Source organism: Microtus pennsylvanicus, chromosome 5, assembly GCF_037038515.1.
Source record: "Microtus pennsylvanicus isolate mMicPen1 chromosome 5, mMicPen1.hap1, whole genome shotgun sequence".
NCBI lineage: Eukaryota > Metazoa > Chordata > Mammalia > Rodentia > Cricetidae > Microtus > Microtus pennsylvanicus.
The window spans coordinates 93046367-93061928 of record NC_134583.1 but is presented as its reverse complement, the minus strand read 5'-3'; the positions used below and the strand labels follow the sequence as shown (position 1 = coordinate 93061928).

General features: G+C 50.7%; 1 protein-coding gene across 2 annotated transcripts; it reads left to right on the top strand.

The window, feature by feature from the left end:
* Nucleotides 1–2448: 2448 nt before the first annotated feature.
* On the top strand, nucleotides 2449–9122 carry Zp1 (zona pellucida glycoprotein 1). 2 transcript variants are annotated; one of them, XM_075974983.1, is made up of 12 exons: nucleotides 2449–2503; nucleotides 3429–3550; nucleotides 3849–4191; nucleotides 4281–4424; nucleotides 4853–5040; nucleotides 5185–5282; nucleotides 6560–6687; nucleotides 6798–6987; nucleotides 7084–7228; nucleotides 8545–8626; nucleotides 8732–8836; nucleotides 9016–9122. In XM_075974983.1, the coding sequence occupies exons 1-12, from the start codon at nucleotides 2449–2451 to the stop codon at nucleotides 9120–9122; spliced, it is 1707 nt and encodes a 568-aa protein (XP_075831098.1). The 2 variants fall into 2 exon arrangements, with proteins under 2 accessions (XP_075831098.1, XP_075831099.1); XM_075974984.1 differs by lacking the exons at nucleotides 2449–2503; nucleotides 3429–3550; nucleotides 3849–4191; nucleotides 4281–4424 and having other exon boundaries at nucleotides 4905–5040; nucleotides 8732–8851.
* The last annotated feature ends 6440 nt before the right edge of the window (nucleotides 9123–15562 follow it).

Genomic DNA, 15562 nt, shown 5'->3' with positions numbered 1-15562 from the left:
ATTGCCGCATAGACTCCAGCACACCCATTATGGGGCTCTCTGAATCTTCTTGCTCACCCTGCCAGATAAGTACAATTTATCTGCAATTCTGAGGCTTGGGGGAAAAATGGCAACCCCCCCCCCCCAGGTCACAGGTGGGAAGCCATAGCAGCTAGATTGCAGCCAGCCTGTAACTACTAACCACACCGTCTCTGCAGAGCAAGGAAACTGCAAACACTAATGACCATGTTATCAGCCTTTCCTGAGCTCAGACTCTGCTGGGCTCTGGGTGAATCAGTGCCCTGAAGTGAGAATGATACTGTCGCCCAGAGGATGTGGGGAAAATGAGGAGCAGGCACAGCCTTGGTAGCCACCTCTTCATTCTTGTGTGTTCATAGATGTTATCTCTTACAGTTGTTGAAGAGAAAACTGAGATACGGTTAGGTGACTGGCAACCCCTCACCACCTTCTTTGCAATTATTGCCTTCTAAAAACATCAGCATTTATTACTGTCAAGAAGCCTGGTAGACTCATCTCCTGAGCTTTCTCAGTGGCTATTTAGGAAGTCACATTAATTCCATTATCTATTCTTATTAGCTTATTTATTATGTTTAAGCACCCCTTATCTGAAGTGTTTGGGACTAGAAGTGTTTCATATTGTGTGTGTGTGTGTGTGTTTCCTCATGCATAAGTAGAGGCCAGTGGAAGATACCTGGTACCCTGCTGTCTTACTTTAGTTTCTGCTACTAAACTAAACACCATGACCAAAAGCAAGTTGGGGTAGAAAAGGTTTATTTCATGTTATGCTTGCAGGGAAGTCTGGACAAGAAGAAACCACAGAAAAGCACTGCTTACCAGCTTGCTCCTCGTATATCTCTCCCCTCGCTTTTTAGATAACCCAGGACTACCTGCCCAGGGGACGCACCACTCACAGTGGCTTGGGCCATCCCACATCAATCATCAACCAAGAAAATTCCCCTCCAGGCCAATGTGATGCAGGCATCTTTTCAGCTGTGCTTTCTTCTTCCCAGATGACTCTAACTCATGTCAAGTAGCAAAAAAAAAAAAAATTAAAAAAAAAATGAACAGGCAAGCCTGCTTTATCACCCTATGCCGTAATCCGTCAGGAAAGTGAACCAGGAGCTAGGCTAGCAGCCAAAGGCCCCAGTGATCCTTTTATCTCTGGTCCCAAGAGCAATGGGGTTACCGATCCCTGGCTTTTTACACAGGGGCTGGGGATTTGAACTCAGGTCCTCGTACTTGCACAGCAAGCGCTCTCGCCCACTGAGCCACCTCCCTAGCCCCCACATTTTTTATTGCTTTGGTAATGTTTATATAGTCACAATGAAATCTCCTGGGGGTGGCACCTTAAACAAACTATTCATTTATTTCCCATACATGTTTGATGCACACGGCCTGGAGGTATTCTTAGTGGCAGTGGTTTGGCTTGCTGTTGTTTTTAAGACTGAATCTCCCTCTGTGGTCCAGGCTGGCCTCAAACTCATGATCCTCATGGCACAGCCTCCCAGGGGCTGGGTGTGTAGGCATGTACCAACACGTGGACCTAGCAACTGGAATGTGATTTATACCGTATTGTGTGTGCCCACACGTACGTGTATATGTGTATTGACTGTGACCCACCACAAGGTCAAGAACAGATTTCCTCTTTTGTTGCCATCCCGGTGATCAGAACATCTCAGATATTCGTGCATTTGGAATGTCACATCTTCAAACAGAGGATGTCCACCTGTGATAGCTAACAACGACCCGGCCTAAGCCCAGAGAACCCTGAAAGGTGTTAGCACTGGTCTGATTGCTCACCAGCCCCCACCCTGCATACTGCCAGCTCTTCTAGGAGCTGGGGTTAGATGGGGGCAGGAAGTAACCTTGCATTCAGTTCCCAGGGTCCTGAGGCCCAGGACAGGAAGGCGATCCTGGAGAGATGCATGAACAGGAAGCTCCCACACCCATGAGTGACTTTGGAGACTCCCAACCAGTAGACTGAGGCATTCAGGAATGGAGGTGCTGTCCTATGTTCTGCCTGTAAGCTCTTGGCTAGAAATCCCTGGGAAGTCCCAGCTGCCATAGAAAACTGGGTGAGGGGTCAAGAGCAGCTTTTCTGAAGATCTCTGATACCTAGGATGGAAGGTGCCTTCTGCTGCCTCGGGAGGAAGAAGTTTCTCCATAGCCCCTTGTAGCCTAAGCGGCTGCTCCCCCAGGTGGATCTCCTCTGCCCTCAGAGGCTGCCCCTTGCTACCTGATCCTTATAAGGGCCTGCCTCCCCTGACGTGATAGGGAGGCCCTAGGAGTTGTGGGTGTCTGTGGTGCGTGCTGGCAGGAGCCTCCATCATGATCTGGGGTTCCATTGCGGCCCTGCTTCTGCTGCTGGTGGCAGCTCCCCTGAGATTGAGTCAGCATCTGCACCCCAAACCTGGCCTTGGATACAGCTACGACTGCGGGGTGCAGGGTATGCAGCTGCTGGTGCTCCCCAGGCCAAACCAGACTATCCGATTCAAGGTTCTGGGTGAGTGCTGGCAGAGGCCTGTCTCAACTTCCAGCCCCAGTCCCAAGCCCAGCCTGCTGCAGGGAGGCAGCTAGAGCGCTTTTCCTGGGGCAAGAGCAGGAAGAGCAGAGGCCATTCAGAGGATTGCAGGAGCCAGCCTCTTGCCCTGGCACCACCCAGAGACAGGGAGGTAACCACCAGAGCAGAATCTCCCGGGTGCCTGCGTACAGGGATCAGCTGTGAGGAAGGCAGGGACTGACTCAAATCCGCTGGGCTCTGGATCTCCAGCCCTATCCTGTGGCTGCAAAGCTCTGGGCTGGCAAACCACTCTAAATTTGATTGCCCTGAGGAATGTGGTCTAATACAGAGACAGGTGTGGGGGAATCTGAGACAACTTGAAACTGTAGCTTCAGAGCCATAGCCAAAGACGACCCCCTGTTCCCCCACAACTTGCCCTGTGCACTGAAAGGGAAAGGTGGGGGGCAGGCCCACAGGATGGAGGTGGTTGGTGCCCACTGTTCTGAGAAGAGCGCCTAGCAGGATCCCTAAGCGACTGCAAGAGCCAGTTAACATGACAAGCAAGCTCTGTTCTTCCACTCTGCCCTCATTCCACCCCTTTTTACATGTGCCTAAGAAAGTTCTGGCTCCTGGGGATTCCTGGATGCCTCAGTCAAGAGCTGAGGATAACTAAAGGTAGACTCTCAGGTGTCCGGACCGCCTGACACACTGTAAACAGTCTTCATCCCCGCGACCAAGAACCAATGACCACTTCCCGCAGAAGCCAAAACCAGAGAGGGAAAGACACTTGTCTAAGGCCTTACAGCCAAGCTAGCAAGCAAAACTAGGTCCTTGAAACAAGCCTGCCTCTGTCCAGAGATTTTCAGAGGCTCCCAGCAACCTCTCTCTCTCTCCAGCACTTGCTTTCCTCCCCACCCCCACCCTCCAGATGAATTTGGGAACCGGTTTGAGGTGGATAATTGCTCTATCTGCTACCACTGGGTCATCTCTGAGCCTCAGGAGCCCGCAGTATTCTCAGCTGGCTACAAAGGCTGCCACGTGCTGGAGAAGGTAAGGGCAGAGGGAGCTTGTCCTAACAGCCCCTCGGGGACAGAGAAGAACGGAGCCTGCGATGGGTGGAGGAGTGGGCAGGTGACAGATTAGGTCCTAAGATAAGTCACAAATCAGCTCCCTCTCTGTCAGAGCTGCTCAGTTCCCACTAATACCACAGGCACCCCGGGTGGCAACCACTCCAAGGCTGGATGTACAGGTCAACAGCCTGGCTCCAGGCTCTGGCCTCTAGCCCAGCGCTCACCTGCAGTGCCAGGTGGCCACCCTCAGCTGCTCTCTAAGGCTCTCTCACCTGCAGGATGGGCGGTTCCACCTGAGGGTGTTCGTGCAAGCTGTGCTACCCAATGGTCAAGTGGATATGGCACAAGATGTCACTCTGATCTGTCCCAAAGCAGACCACATTGGGACTCCGGACCCCTACCTGGCTCCCCCCACCACACCTCAGCCTTTTACACCTCAGACTTTTGACCCCCGCCCCAATTCTGGCCACACTCTTCTCAGCACATTGTACCCAGAGCACAGCTTCATAAATGCAACTCCTCCTCCACCATCCCCGGGACCCGGACCTGCTGGGCCCACTGTGCCGCATCCCCAGTGGGGCACCTTGGGACCCTGGGGATTACCTAAGCTGGATTTTGTAGGTATGTGTGAGTTCTGTGTGCACACGCCTGTGACTGGGACCCTTGGGCTCTAAGTAGTCATTTTCTTACGGCCCTGTCACCAACCCTAGGTACACATCTGCCCCAGGAGCAGTGTCAGGTAGCTTCTGGGCACATCCCCTGCATGGTAAAAAGTAGTTCCAAGGAAGCCTGTCAGCAGGCTGGCTGCTGCTATGACAACACCACAGAAGTGCCCTGTTACTACGGCAACACAGGTACAACCTCTCATCCCAAGCATGTTCCTGGCATGGCGCGGGGAGTCTCCCCTCCAACTAGCTGAACTGCCTTGCAAGCAAGCAGTTTAAGGGAAATCCAGCTCCCAAGTGCAGGCAGACACCCTCAGCGGGAAGAGCAGCTGCCCCAGGGAACTGCTAGGTTCCTCCTCCTCCCAGTCCCTCACCTTCAGACCTCACACAGCTGCACTAGATAAGTCACATAGAAGCTTTTACAGCACTCAGCACTCCTCAGCCCTTTGTTTCAGCAGCTCATTAGGGCATTTGCTTAGGCCGACGCTGGGAAGAAGAGTGTTCGGGTCCCTTGACCCCTCACTAGTGATGAAATATCGATTGTCACCCAGCAGCCCATCCCCAGTCTCTGCACTGAGAGACTCTGAGTCCCGATGTTCTGATCTGCCTTTGTCCAGTCACTCTCCAGTGTTCCCGAAGTGGCTACTTCACTCTGGTCATGTCCCAAGAAACAGCCTTGACCCACAGGGTCATGCTGAACAATGTCCACCTGGCCTATGCCTCCAATGGATGCCCCCCTACCCAGAAGACAAGTGCTTTCATGGTCTTCCATGTCCCCCTCACCCACTGCGGAACAACAATCCAGGTAGGAATAAACCGGAACTGGAGGTGAGTCCCACCGTTTAAGAGGCCTCGCCTGGTAACTACTTCTCCCTCCTCAGTTGGGGTAGGCTGCAGGCTGGAAGTGAGTCCCACCACTAGGGAGTCTCACTCACTACCCCTTCCTTAGGTGGTTGGGGAGCAGCTCATCTATGAGAACCAGCTGGTGTCTAACATTGATGTCCAAAAGGGGCCGCAGGGTTCCATCACTCGAGACAGTGTCTTCCGGTGAGTGGTAGCAGGGCTGCAGACTTGGGTGTGAGGTGCGGGAGAACTCAGCACAGATTTGGAGGCAGCTGGGACAAATCCTAACTCTGGTATTGCCTAGCCTTGTGACCTAAATGAGCTAGTGAATCTCTTGGAACTCCCCTACCATGCAAATGAGAGGCTAAGTCCTCGCTTATCTGTATATGCAGCCCAGGCAGAGCCAATAGCAGGCTCCCAAAGAGCCCTGCCTTTATCTAAGAACTAAGGTTTCGGTACTTGATGGCATCCCTTCCAGGCCTCAGGAAGGAGCTGTGGTGGTTGCCACCAGATTGTGATACCACAGAGGACACTACACCTCAGTCTGAAGCATCTGAGGGTGCAGTGGAGGAAGGGACTGGGAGAGGAACCCTAGAGGGAGAGGCCTCCTGGACCTGTTGGCTCAGGGGCAACAACCATCCCAGCTATCTACGGTGACAGTAGGGGTGACCCTAAGGGAGCCTGCCCCTGTAATACCTGGCTTTGAGCTTTTAGGGCAAGGCTTTCAGGGCAAGGCAGCTAGCCAGTGTGCTCTTCCAGAAAAAGCCAGTACATCAGTCATGGGCTGTCTGGGTCCTGGGTTCTGTGCCTGGGTCCATGTGGGTGCCTGGTAGCCCCTCTCCCCCACCACTCTGCCACAGGGTTAGGGTGTGAGATTAGTGTCAGAGTAAAAAAGCCTTTTGCTTTAATACAAAGTACTTCTGGCCCAGAGATGGAGACACAAGTCTGTAGCATGCTTTAAGCTTTTGGACTCAGCACAGCACTGGGGACTTTGGGGAGAGGGAGCAGAGAAGTACAGGGGGCCTGCTGGAGTCTGTCGGGATTAGGATAGAGGGGCAAAGATAGCAGAACCTTTACTAGTGTGCTTACTACAGTGGCATAACACACACACAATCCTCACTAGAACCTCTCAGTGCTGCAAAGAGGATAAATGAGGTTTAGGCACTAAGTGGTTGTTCCTGGCTCCACAATCCAGGTCTTCCCACCAGGCTTCAAAGACTTCAAGTGCCAGGACAGAGCCCTGTTGTCTTGATACCGTGGTACTTGGCACCTAGACTAAGGTCTGGGATAACTAGTTCAAGCTGGTGTAGAGCAGTAGGCAAAAGGGCAGGAAGGGTGAACAGTGATGTCCATGTCCCAGCGATGACTCTAGAAGCATCTCTACTCCCGCAGAGGATGCTGTCCCTGGCATCCCTTGCTGGGAAGTGAATGATTAAACTCTGAGATGTGACCTCCTCCAACCTCTCGCTCTTGGACTTCAGGCTTCATGTTCGCTGTATCTTCAATGCCAGTGACTTCCTGCCCCTCCAGGCTTCTATCTTCTCGCCCCAATCACCTGCCCCTGTGACCCAGTCTGGACCCTTGCGGCTGGAGCTGAGGATTGCCAAGGGTACAGCCCCCTTCCCTAGCCCCACCCACCCACTGCTTTTTCCTCCTGACTCTAATGCCTGACACACCGCACACCGTCTGCCCTAGGCTCCTAAGCCCCTCTCCCCACAGATAAGACTTTCAGCTCCTTCTATCAGGAGAACGACTACCCCATTGTGAGACTGCTCCAGGAACGGGTCCACGTGGAGGTCCATCTCCTGCAGAGAACAGACCCCAGCCTGGTCCTGGTGCTACACCAGTGCTGGGCCAGTCCCACTGCCAGCCCCTTCCAGCAGCCCCAGTGGCCTATTCTGTCAGATGGGTGAGTGGCAGCAGGTGACGAGGCTGCACCCTGGGAGGAGGGCTTCCTGCCAGCCACACCTCCCTAAGAAGGCTTCTGGACTTCTCTTTGATCTAGGTGTCCCTTCAGAGGTGACAACTACAGAACACAAATGGTGGCCTTGGACAGGACAGAGCTGCCTTTCTGGTCACACTACCAGCGGTTCACCGTCGCCACCTTCACTCTCCTTGACTCCAGTTCCCAGAATGCCCTTAGGGGACTGGTAGGAGGCCTTGTGTTCCTCGCTTCCCACCCCACCTGTTCAGTGCTAGTTAGGAGGTCCCTGGATCCTGCACCCTACAAGATAATGCAAAGATTCCAGCACAGGGGCTGGCTTTCACCAAGTAGGGTGGACAATACCAAGGGGTAGGAGGCAAGGGGTATTGGAGAGGTGACTAACAACTTGGGAGAGAAGGGAGAAAGTAGCTGATAAGACGGATGGTTCAGCAGGGAGAGGTAACTCTTGCCAAGGCTGCTGACCTGGGTTGAGTCACATAATGGAAAGAGAGAACTGATTCCCAAAATTTTCCCTGACCTTCAAATGTGTGCCCTGGCACGCACAGTCCCCTACACATGCAAACATGTGTGAGAGAAACGTTGGAAGGAAACAGTGAGACTACAATCAACCCTAAATCTGAACCCCAGCTGTGGTGTTCTCGTGTGGCCTCACTTCTGATTCTAGAAATGATAATGTGTTCCTTGTTCTTCTGCTTTGGTTTATAACATAGCAACTTCTCCAAAAGATAAAAGCTGGATGCACTTAGGGTGTTTAAACCTTGGGTTTTCCTGTATGGTGTACAAATGGCACCGTAGGTAACACACTAGTATGGTCCAACCCGTGCTTCATCGCACATCCTGCCAGTTCCACACTGTCCCCAGAGCTCTCATGTCTAAACCACTGCCCTTAACTGATCAGGTGTGGACTGGTTCCACTGGTAGGCAGAGCTGAGGGTGGCACAGGGTGGCATCGCCCCCACCTTGTCTGTGTGCTGCCTCCCAAGCCAAGAGGCACTGGCCTGCTACATGGAGGGTGCCACGGCTGAGGTCTACGGTGCTGCCTCTGGTCACCTCCCCTGGGCTGTCCTGGGAGCAATGGTGCCTTGACTTCCCCTCTGCCTCCAGGTATTGTCTTGAGGGGTACAGAGAAGAGAGCAGACATATGTTGTCTGGCTCTGCGGCCAAACCTTACCTCCTGTGAGTGGGTGTGTGGGAAGAAAACACCCTACCTCCCAAGAGTTCTGCTCCTAGGGGCAGAGGGCAGAGGACAGGCAAAAGACTGTAGCTCTCTTGAAGGCAGCAGTTCCTGCCTTGCAGGGGATGTCTTCTGCAAGTCTGGGCTCTCAGGAAGAGGAAGATCTGAGCTCCAAATTGGGAACAGCACAATTTGCATACCCACCAGTATGAGACAGCTGTGGTCTGCTTGCCCATGTCTCTCCCTACTAACACGGTCCTGCACCTAAATCCCTCACCCCTGCCTCTGTGCTGCCAGTCCAGCTGCACAAAACTAGTCCACCCCTTGACTGGCTTTCTTTGTACCAGGTCTATTTCTTCTGTAGTGCCTCTGTCTGCTACCCTGAGGGGCCCGAGGCATGCTCTACTATCTGTGACTCTGGGATGCCAAGTGAGTCTGGCTGGGGGTGGTGTTATTTGTTCTCTAATGCAACCTTAGACCTGTGGCGCTCAGACCACCGGGAGCTGGAAGCCAGACAGCTTTTCTCCTCGGCAGGGCACCGCCGATCCTCTGGTCACAATGGCACTATTCGGGCCTTGGACATTGTGAGTTCTCCAGGAGCAGTGGGCTTTGAGGACGCTGCTAAACTCGAGCCTTCAGGTACCGGGGCTTGGGGTGCCCCAAAGGCCATGCCTTCTCTCTAAAAATACTGATGAAAACAGGAAACAGGGAAGCTCCGAGGTGGTGTAACTCCACTAGATGAGGAACTAAGATAGCCCAGCCCCTTATCTGCTTGACAGACAGCTCCAGGTGGACCTTCCCCATCCCTTCTCTGACAGGCTCCACCAGGAACTCCAGTTCAAGACCCCTGCTCTGGGTACTCCTCCTGCTGGCTATCACCCTTGTCCTGGGGGCTGGTGTCTTTGTGGGGCTGAGCTGGACCTGAGCCCAGAAACTCTGGGAAAGCACCAGATGTTAAATGGGCTTAATAAACCACTGTCTGAAAACTACTGAACACAAGTATATAGGGAAGTTGCTTATGAAACCCGACGTATGTCTTATCCAAGGGTGTCTGTGTTTGAGGGGGAACAGGGTCTTACTCTATAGCCTAGACTGGTTTTAAACTCGGTGATTCTTCTGCCTCAGAGCTCTGGGATTACAGGGGTGAGCTACATGAGAAACTTGTTCCTTGAGGTCAGATGTGTTCTTCCAGAATCGTGAGCCCCCATTCCAGTCATGTGCCCTGTAACATTTTAATCAACAGCTTGCCACCTATAAGACAGTGTCTCTGTTAAATTATAGAGATGAGATGCTCCTGATGCCATAGCCACTGTTAACAGTGCGATGTAGTGTCACAGGTATGCACAAGCGTGGGCCGAGTGTATACTCGTGGGGCATATACATACACACGAGTGTACCCACAGCACACAATACTTGACTGTACCAGCACTGTCAACTGGCTTACCTATTTCCTATACTATTCTTTGACTTTTTTATTACTGTACATGTGTGGGCTGCACAGTGGAGGACAGACGACCTCGTAGAGTCGGTTCTCACCTTGACAAGAGCTCTGGAGCTTGAACTCCGCTCCAGACTTGCTCAGCAGGTGTCTTTGTCTGAGTCACCTCACTGGCTTTTGCCATTATTTTAGAGTGTACTCCTGTTTGCAGAAATTGACCGTAAAATTGGACACTGCTACACCAACTGTAGCTTCCCATGTCTCACGTTTACTACATGCTTGACTGAACCAAAAGGCTACATGGAAAAAAAATAAAAAAAAAAAAAAGGCTACATGGAGGATTGACAATCTGTCTTATTACTGGCAGAGGTGGACACATGCAGGAGTCGGATGACAACTGTGGGATCGGTTCTCTTCTTTGATCTTTGTAGGTGCAAGGGATGGAGCTCAGCCTGTCAGGCTTACAGAGCAGTTTTACTGGCTGAGCCACTAGTCCACACAAAGAGGACATCTGATACTGTCCTCTAAACAAGTCCTGAGAGTGTTTAACATACTTACCACGCCATAGCCTGGCATTACTCTCTCCCACATCAGGGTCTGGGAGAGTGCCTCTAAGCAAGGGAAGGTGGTCTTCCGGGCAGGACAGCACAAGTAGAGTAGGGGAGGGGCAAATCCTGGCAGTCAGCAAATGGCAGCAGTGGGAAGTTGGTGAGCTGGCAGGAGCCTGTCTAGATGTGGATATCCTCAGAGCACCTGCAGGGAAAAGCCAGAGGTCCCAGGGACAAAAGCACCAAACCTGAACTACTCAGTCCCACTGCACCAACCAATCAAGTACCAAAGGAGGCAGGATGCACTGCCAACTCCAGCCTCCAAAACTAGCACATGCAGAAACAGCTGGCAGCATTGGATAGCGACAAGTTGGCCTTGACCCTGCCTGTCACTTGGGGATGGCCACCAGACAGGTCAAAACCAGGCTATGTTCCAGAATGTCATGTTGATCTTGGCTGGGAGGGAGGCAGGCTCAGCAAGGGGTACAAGAATTTGGAAAAACTCTGGCCCTCTGACAGGGCATGAGCTTAACTGTCACAATGGTAACAAGTCAGTGGTCTCATTTGACACAAATCCCTTCTCCACTCACGGCTCTGGCCTACTTGATTGGTCTTCAAGTTATGGCCAAACATGAAACTCCAAAGCCTGACTCTAGGAACATCTTTCTCCCTGGCCATGTGGCATTGCTGTGCTTTCCCAGGCCTCTTTCCACGTGCTAACTGAGCCTGGTGTCTAATTCATAGGAGTAAGTTTCAACTAGCTGAAGATACGTAGCATCATGGGTGACACCAGCCAGTACTTTCTGAATGCTGTCTCATCCTCACACCCGTCTAATGCATACCTAGCATTTTGGGGTTTAGTTTTGTTTGGGTATGAAGTAAAGTGCTTTAGGCCAAGATGCAGGACTGAAAACGGCTGTCTCCAGGTTTTTCTAGAAGAGAAGAGGCAGCACAACATCAAGACTGGAGACCCAGACACCAGACATACAGGCGACTTCTCTTCCTGGGCTGTCTCCCAGCTGTGGCTAGCGATGGCATGACACAGACGGTGTATCCCATATTCGTGAAGCCCAGCGTGGCTGGGTTAGAAAGCCGAGTCCACCAGCTCTTCCTCCTGAGGTGGAATCAACATCCATGCTGTTTAAATAAAGCATTACCCCACAGGTGCCAACTGAAGTCACGCCGTCACTCTCAAGTTTTTAAAAAGTACCTTGCATCATTCTTTTGTTTGGTTTCCTGTTCCAAGATTGTGATAACTAGAGGGTGATGCGTAAGCATGCATGGGATCCGCGTGGAGGCCGGAGAATAACTGAGTCACTTCTCTCCACCCCAGTATGGATTCTAGGGATCAAATCCAGGCTGGCAGGCTCCCGTATCACTTTACCCACTGAAGCATCTTGCTGACCCATACCCCCTTAATTTTTTGCTTTTGAGGTAATCACTCCTCCAACCCTGTCCATATACACTTCCATTGCTCTTTTCAAATCATAGCCTTTGTGTGTGTGTGTGTGTGTATTCCTAGATATATAAATACAGCCTGCTCAGTCCATATGTTATGTATAATGTATGTTTGGAGAGCTCAGTCGTCACTTTGCTAACCCAGCATCATCCCTAACTACATTGAGTATTTTTATCCTTATATTCCTTTGTTTTTTGAGACAGGGTCTGATATAACCCAGACTGACCTGATGACCCTGAACTTCATGATCCCCATGCTGGGATTAGTCATGGGCCACCATGCCAGTTTTACTCAGTACTGGGTGCAAGAAAGCTCTTTCCCAGCCGAGTGAGCTATGTTCCCTGCCCCAGTGCCCCATTTTGTATCATTTTAAACATCTGTGTTGTCTAGCTTTCTGTTGAACTAGGGCACATCTGATCTACCGAAGGAAACCGAGCCTAGCACATCAGATACCAAGTGCTGAATGCAGTTACGTAAGAGTGGACTTCCTTGTGTGCCGCTTTCTAGGTAGAACTCCTGGGTCAGACAGCAAGCCGCATCTCTTACGTCTGTGGGCTGAGCCTGTCCTCCTCACCCCTTCAGATCATTCTAGAACTTTGCCCATCTGAGTAAGCAGAGGCAGCCACTACTGTGTCTTAAAGTGATTCTGTTGCTTTTCAAACTTTAACTTTCACTTTATGTGCATTGGTGTGAAGGTGTCAGCTCCCCTGGAACTGGAGTTACAGATAGTTGTGAGCTGTCAAGTCAGTGCTGGGAATTGAACCCAGGTCCTTTGGAGGAACAGCCAGTGTGCTCTTAACTGCTGAGTCATCTCTCCAGCCCCTGGTTCTGTTGTTAGAAGCTACAAATTTTCATAGTTGCTTGCATCTTATGTTGTTTTTCCTCTCCATTTCTTCTTGTCCAAAGAGCATTCACAAACCCAAGGGGCAACCTCCTCATAGTTCCCAGCAACTGGTCATAGGCTTTTCTCCATGTGTTTCAGCTCTCTCTGAAAAAATTATATAGCCACGGCTTTTCCCCTCACATTTTTACCTTTGGATATGACAAAGACCTTCCCCTGTAACCATAAACATACCCATTTGCCCTTTGGGGCTGTTACCTTACCAATGCAATGGTTGCCCTTACTTTCAAGTTACATGAGCATGTGATTTTCACAGAGAACTCTGTAATGATTACTAAAATAGTATATAGGTTCTGCCAATACTTCTGTGAAAGGGAGTCTATGGACAAAACACATAGTAAACACAAACAACAACAAAGCTCTCTACAACACTACCTTCCTACACTCTCAATGGCAGGAAGCATTTGGTTTCCAGGAAGGTATATTCCTAAATACCAAAATCTCACGTGAATTGTGTTCAGATGCACACCTTTAATTCCAGCAAGAGAGGGAGAAGAGGGGGAAGGAAGAAAGAAGGAAAGGGGAAGGCAAAAAGGAAGAAGAAAACAGTTCATTTCTACCTGCTGGCCTGAACAGGCACTGGAACCTCTGACAGGCTATATCCAGCCACCCTTCCTGACCAGAAAGCGGGGCTGCTTGTTGCCCATTAGATTTCCTCTCTCTGCCTTTGGGTCACAGTTACCAGAGACCCAAGGGGTTTCCTGCCTCTCCACACTCCCCACTAGACACTAAGAGCAAATTATTTCCATGTGCTTTGACTTAAAGGAAGTGAGGGCTGACCAGACAGCTCAGTGGCTCAGAAGGTAAACAAATTTGCTACCAAGATAGCCGGCCTGAGTTTGGGCCCTAGGACCCATGTGGTAGAAGACAATCAACCCCTGCAAGCTGTGTTGACTTCCACATGTAAGGGCACAAGTCACACACGAGATAAAAAGAATATTTCAGAGTTGACAGCTATCTTTCAAGGTGTACTTCACACATGGCTCCTATTCAGGCATTCCTGCAGGAACATTTATGCAAAAGGGCCTTTTCCAATAATGGGAGATTCCAGACCAGCCTTTAGAAGTAAACAACAAAATGCCAAATTAAAAATGTTTTTATATGTACTTAAGTCACTGTTGAACTAGTGGGGGGGGGGTCAAAGATGGGATTAAAATAAAAACAAAAGTCTGGGAAGTAAAAACAGCTTCTATTTTGGGAACTTCTACAGAATCCCGACAATGCTGACATGCTGGCTAGATGAGAACAGAGATCACAAATGAAGCTCAGAGCCTGCCAAAGGCAGGATGTAGGCTCCCAAGGAAGGAGACTGCAGAGGCTCAACGCAGAGCAAGGCAAGGGGGAGGACAGACCAGTGCACTGAGGTGGGCAAAGAGGACTCTTGCCTATCTTGGGGCTGATGAATGCAAGAAAACAACAACAACCTGTCCCAGTAACAAGAAGTGTAAGTCTCTCTTTCCAATGTGTGTCATCCAAATTCTTAGTATGGGGGTGGAGGGGCAGAGGAATCGTTCATATTTCAGTCTTGGATGTATTCTGCTTTATCTTGCCTCCCTGCCTGGATTGATGAGCTTTTGTTCTTTTTGTTTATTGGAGACAGGGTTTCTCTGTGTAACCCTGGCTGTCCCAGAACTTGCTTTTTAAACCAGGCTGGCCTAGAACTCAGAGATCCTTGCTGGGATTAAAGGTGTGCACCACCATGGCCAGCTGGGTTGATGAGCTTTAATATCAGGCTTAAGGATGGGAAAGTTAGGCCAAACTTTAACACCATAGGTGTCAAGCACTGTAACCGTGTCATTGGCAATCATCATAAAGCAGGGAAGCAGTGTGTAGTTACCGAGGGCCACCCTGTGTTCACTTAGCACTCACAGCCCTACCAGGTAGACACCAAAAACTGACAGACTCACTGTAAAAAGATAAGAGCTGGGAGCCAAACCTGGGCTTGATGTGAGAGCTGATACTAATCATGACTCCCAGAGACCTGCGGAGTTCATTAGCTGCCCACTGCTGCCCCTCAGCTTTGTCTCTGAAACTAGGTCTAAAAATCCCAGTTCATGGGATGCCTTAGGACAAGATGCTTCTCTAACACTCTCACCTGCAGAACGTACTAGCACCACCTGCTGGCCAGGGGCGCGACATGCAGGAGCTCCACCAAGACGCCAGCTTAGTTGGGAGCCAGAGTTAACTTCACTGCACCAAAGTGACCTCCTTGGTTGGTGCTCCAAGTTCAAGCACAATATAGACTCCCTGTCAGCTGCAGAGCAAAAAGGACATGGCTTTGAACATCCAGAGACTCAAATACTCATAGAGTACAGTAAGCATCAATCCATTTCATAGCAAACACAGTTTCTTTGGTCACCAGACCCAGTGAGGCTCCTAGAACTTAAATACTAGAAGGGTGGAGTCCATTAGGATTCATCAAGCCTGCTTTTATCTCATCAGAGCAGCTGCATCTACTAGTTAGGGACCCTCACGACTGGGCCTGCTGACTCAATGTTCTCATACGAGTGGGCGGAGAGCCATTGGAGACGCTTGCTCCAGTGCCTCCTGGCCATCTGTAAATAATTCCGCCCTAACTGTACACGATCTCACTGTACTAAGTACTATGCAAACTGGTACAGTATAAAGAAGGGTGGCTGTTTGCATCTCTGGTATATGCTAGGGCTCCCCGACCTGTGCACTTCACACTATTTCTGGCTTTTACCTATTAGGTGCTGAGGCTAGAAGTCAGCGCCACGTGCTTGCCTAGCAAGCACTTTACCAACTGAGCTATCTCCCCGGCCGCTTAACAGCTGACTGAGCCCACATCCAGGCTGCACAGTAACTACAACAGATGCTTGTCTACTGTGAGCTTCCATTCTGGCAGATAAGGTAAGTCCCAATTTCCTGGACCACAGGACTGCCTGGTATCACATACCCAGAGGCTTTGTTCTGTGCTCACAGGAAGTACCACCTTGACTTGCCCACAACCTCTAGGTGACACCTCACTTCTCCGCTCTTCCTTCCTAACGGTTTCTCA

Bases quoted from the DNA above. Each gene is read 5' to 3' on its own strand.
- Zp1 (XM_075974983.1), top strand. From the start codon at position 2,449: ATGCAGCTGCTGGTGCTCCCCAGGCCAAACCAGACTATCCGATTCAAG. The intron at 4,425-4,852 runs GTACAACCTCTC...GCCTTTGTCCAG, and splicing joins CTGTTACTACGGCAACACAG to TCACTCTCCAGTGTTCCCGA. The intron at 6,688-6,797 runs GTACAGCCCCCT...CTCTCCCCACAG, and splicing joins GGAGCTGAGGATTGCCAAGG to ATAAGACTTTCAGCTCCTTC.